The sequence below is a fragment of the Centruroides sculpturatus genome, unplaced genomic scaffold (genome assembly GCF_000671375.1).
Source record: "Centruroides sculpturatus isolate CEXI.00-Female unplaced genomic scaffold, Cexi_2.0 scaffold986, whole genome shotgun sequence".
In the NCBI taxonomy this organism is placed as follows: Eukaryota; Metazoa; Arthropoda; class Arachnida; order Scorpiones; family Buthidae; genus Centruroides; species Centruroides sculpturatus.
The window spans coordinates 327,522-331,811 of record NW_019385126.1 but is presented as its reverse complement, the minus strand read 5'-3'; the positions used below and the strand labels follow the sequence as shown (position 1 = coordinate 331,811).

At 29.5% G+C, this 4,290-nt stretch overlaps 1 protein-coding gene across 1 annotated transcript in view; it reads left to right on the top strand.

Annotated features, from left to right (window-relative positions):
* Positions 1–4,101: 4,101 nt before the first annotated feature.
* Positions 4,102–4,290, top strand: part of LOC111635146 (ribosome production factor 1-like) — a gene marked incomplete at its 5' end in the record, with an annotated part of 11,730 nt that continues 11,541 nt past the window's right edge. The window contains one exon of the mRNA XM_023380005.1: positions 4,102–4,182. Coding sequence (XP_023235773.1) covers positions 4,102–4,182 — 81 coding nt within the window. The remainder of the gene's footprint in view (positions 4,183–4,290) is intronic.

The window sequence follows — 4,290 nt, the reverse complement described above, 5'->3', positions numbered from 1 at the left end:
ACTACTGTAGGAATCTCTTCAGAACATATCAGGTGAGAAATACTAAAAAGCCTGTACTTCAACTGTTTTATTTTTAAGAATTTCAATAAAAAAACCGACATGTATCTGCTGGATACAAATGTGCCTAGATGCTGTTAATAAACAAAAATTTTTTAATTTACCATATATCTATGCAGATAAGACAAGGTATAAATTTTTGTCAGTTTTATAGTTTTAGCATATATCTGTCCTATAAGATGAACCCAAACTATCAACGGCCTATGAATTTAGTTTAGATCAGCAATCATCATCTACATAATAATACTGCATAGCGTATACGGAATTACGTCCTATTCATAATTTTTCGAATGACCAAATTCTATTTTCTTGCATCTGACAGTACTCCCTTGTGATTATTGCAAACATTCGCACTGATTTGGGCATTCGGGTAATGATCTTGACTATTCACAAAAATGTCGTATGGGTTATTTAAATACATTAGTGAGTGATTTGTTTTATTTTATAATGGTTTTAATTTAATTAAATTTCAATCTAATTTTTTTTGTATCTGTTCTATAAGATGACCCTGGATTTTGGGGGGCATTTTTTATGATTCAACTATCGTCTTATCTGCACAGATATACAGTACATATTACAGTTGCTTGCTTTTTTATATTCATAAAATTAAAAAAATACAAAAATTATATGGGGCATGGTGTCATAAAACTTTATAAAATGATTAAAAAATACCAATGGAAAAAATTAAATTATTTTTGGGTCAAATTTGAGTTTTTTAGAAGTTATTTGCTGTAAAATAATGCAATTATAAGTGGAGAAGCATGCGCACGCACTGTCGCTGCGGCTATTTTTAGTAACAGCAACTGGCGGGAAATTTGAAAATTTAAATCCAAGATCATCATGTCATAGTGTCAATTTGACACCAGTTATTAAATAAAAATAATGAAATGCTTTAAGCAAAAACTGAATTGCACATAGTAAAATTAAAGAAAATTAGTCAGGTAGTAGTAGTAATTTCTTCAGATTTTTCAAACAATTGGAATTTTTACACTAATTAAAAATCGAGGCACGTNAGTTTTGTTTTGGTTGCTATGCCTTGACTCTGGTCCGGCATAGTACACAGCCACCGGTTTAAACCGAGTATTACCCACTAAACTCAACATGATAATGTAATTTAAAAATTACATATTTAGCATAAAAATATTAAAGCAAAGTCATTCTTTTAAGAAAAAACTAAATTGTAATCAATAATTGAATAGTTAATTGAATTTTATATGCATGGTTTAATAAATTTGTCTAAATCCTTTTATATTTGTATATGCAAACAATGGTTGTATCAATTAATACAAATTCCAATATGAAATTTCATTTAAAAAAATTGTATCTATTCGTAATTTATAGAAAATTGTTTATGAATTACAGTTTGCAAACTTGTATATGTCATAGGTTCATAATTTCTTGCAAAATATACACCTTTAAAATGTATTTTATGTATCTTATCTGTATTTAATAATTTCTGCCTACGTGATGTGTTTAGTACAGCTGTTTTTTGTAATGTGTTGTTGTGCAGTCCTAATGTTTCTAGACTTTTTTGTAGTGTATTTGACGTGATGCCTATACAAGATAGATCTATTAATTTTATATTAAGATAGAAGAATGGATAAGTACTTTATCATTGTCCACAGATGTGTTATTTTGTGGGTGAGTTCTGAGTATTTACTAATTTTTTTTCAGTGTATTTTTGGTACAGATACATATATAATTTTCATCACACGTTGATCACAACTATTGATCGTTGACTTTAAAATACAGATACATATATAATTTTTTTTTCAGTGGATGTTTGGTACAGATACATATATATGATATATTGTCAGTGAAAATACATAAAGGTGTATCTCAAAATTTGGCTAAAATGAGTTAAATATGCCTTTAAATATAAGCCTAGGTTCTTCGTGTTGTGATGGAGCGGAATATCTCTATGTAACACCATTTGCATTCTATGAAATGATAAACACTGGGTGTTTCTCAAATATCTGATATTATAACTTAGGGACATTTCTCAAGCAATTCCATAAACACGGTGTTTTTAAATGATTTTAAAGACATATCTAGACTTATGCCTCTTTGTTGCAAAGTTACCTGGAGATTATGTGAAATTCTCTTTCTGCCTACTCCAATTCAGTGAAATGAGACTCGACCAGAGGAAAATGTTTTGAGGTAAAACACTATGCAGCCATATTTTTCAGTCATATGACCACCACATTTAATATATTTTGTCTTATTGAAAAATTAATACTTATATTAAGGAAGGTCCGCACTGCCAATTTATTTGCCGATGGTTGTGGTGGACAAAATTAGAATTCCATTGTGTCAGGACATTGTTTTGCAGTTTGAAACACTTAGATGAAGTGAGTCTTCTTTCTTTACCACTAATCATGGACAATGTAAAGGAGACTCCGCTCACAGTGAGATTTCATATGTGATTAAAAAGGCTGGCGAATTGTTTGTGCCTTCTCAGCTTATACCAGTCTTTTGTCTTGCAAGAAAGGGAATGTCTTGTATAGTGCACTCTTTAGGTTATAATGATTTTTTAAACTATAAAGTTTAGTGAGAACCTTATAGTACATTCTATTTGAATTGACGATGAGGGAAAAACTTTTAAATGACAGACATTGTTGAATTCAATATAAGGCAGAATGAATTATGTAAAATATTTTTTAAAACAAGCCACGTTGATCACAAGTATTGATCGTTGACTTTAAAACGGCAAAATACACACTGTTGACAAAACAACTTAATGACTTAAATAACTTATCTCATCCATTGTTATTGGAAAAGTACAATGATCTAATTGCTCTTTGCTCTGGACCAATACCAATAATAAATTTGCCTGAACACGTCCAGTTTTATAAACCTTTGCCTCATTTGGTAGAGTAAAAGGAAAAAAAGGGAAAATGTTGTTACATACAGTTTAGTTTCTTCTCTTGTCAAAAAAAAGCTTTGTTCATTTTTATTTTTGTTTTCATCTTTATTCAAGAAATATACTGTATTATTGCACTTTAAGTGATATACCAGTAAGCAGGTAGCCTACTTTACCATTTAGCATCTTTCAGTTTCTGACATATATTAATGGGTTTAAACAAAATTTTTGAATTGAATTTTTGTTTTTCCAAAGTATTTTTTTAACTCACTTTTGTACCTCGTGTTTTCTTCTTAAATAGTTTATCCTCGTGTCAATTTAGTCATATTTTTGTGTTTATTGTTGATTTTATGTTTGTCATTAAAAACTCTTTAGTACAATAATGTCTCTCTTCATTTTGTTTTTATTGCACATAAAGCATTTTATTTTAAAAGCAATTAGTTGATTTAGTTACTTTGAACCAAATTTTATTTATTTTAAGTTGTAGTTATGTCTTAATTCTGAAAGGTGTATCTCATTAAATCAGCAGAGAGCTTTTTATTATTAGCAAAAATAAAGGCCTATCTCAAAATAAGGCTTCAAAATAATAATAATAATGAAGTCAACGATAAACTTGTGGTGTGTTTATAGTATTTACCAAGCAGCTGGGTGGTGAGGGATGGGTCCTGGCATATCTGGATGGACCACCTCCCAAAAAATTACTGTGGTTTTTCAACCCATTAGGATTTGATCCCATGTTGTTTTATCTTAATTGCTTGGCCATCCAGCCATCATAGATTTAAGATGGTTGGATGGCTAAGCAATTAAGATAACAAATGGCCAATCTAGGATGGTGTTAATTATGTTTTGTTAATGTTGTTTGTGTAAAATCCTAAGTATTTGTAGACTTTGACATCATTCACAGATTCACTGATGTGTTCATTTTCAAATACAGTATATAATCATTATTCTTCAAAATTTGTTTTTTGTGTGAATGTTTTGCTTTTGTCTATGTCAAACTACATTTGATTGTCATTGGAATAAATGTATGCAATGTCTAATAGATGATTTACTCATAATTGTGTTTGTGTGGATGCACAGAACTTTGTAATCTGCTTACCCGAGAAAGAATTATTATTATTATTTATTATTATTGAAAATAGTTCTAACTTTTAAAAATAAATGTTTTTTAACTTCTAAAGGCACCTCCAAAACAAGAACCAAGGACAATTGAAAATACCAGAGAACCAGATGAAACTTTTGTTGATGGTGAAGATGAAGAGGTAAGTATTTTTTCTTTTAAAAATAAATAAATATAATAAAATCCAATTGTTGTAATTGCTTTGGTATTCCCTACATCAATGATTCTCAAATGGTGAATGCAGCACTCT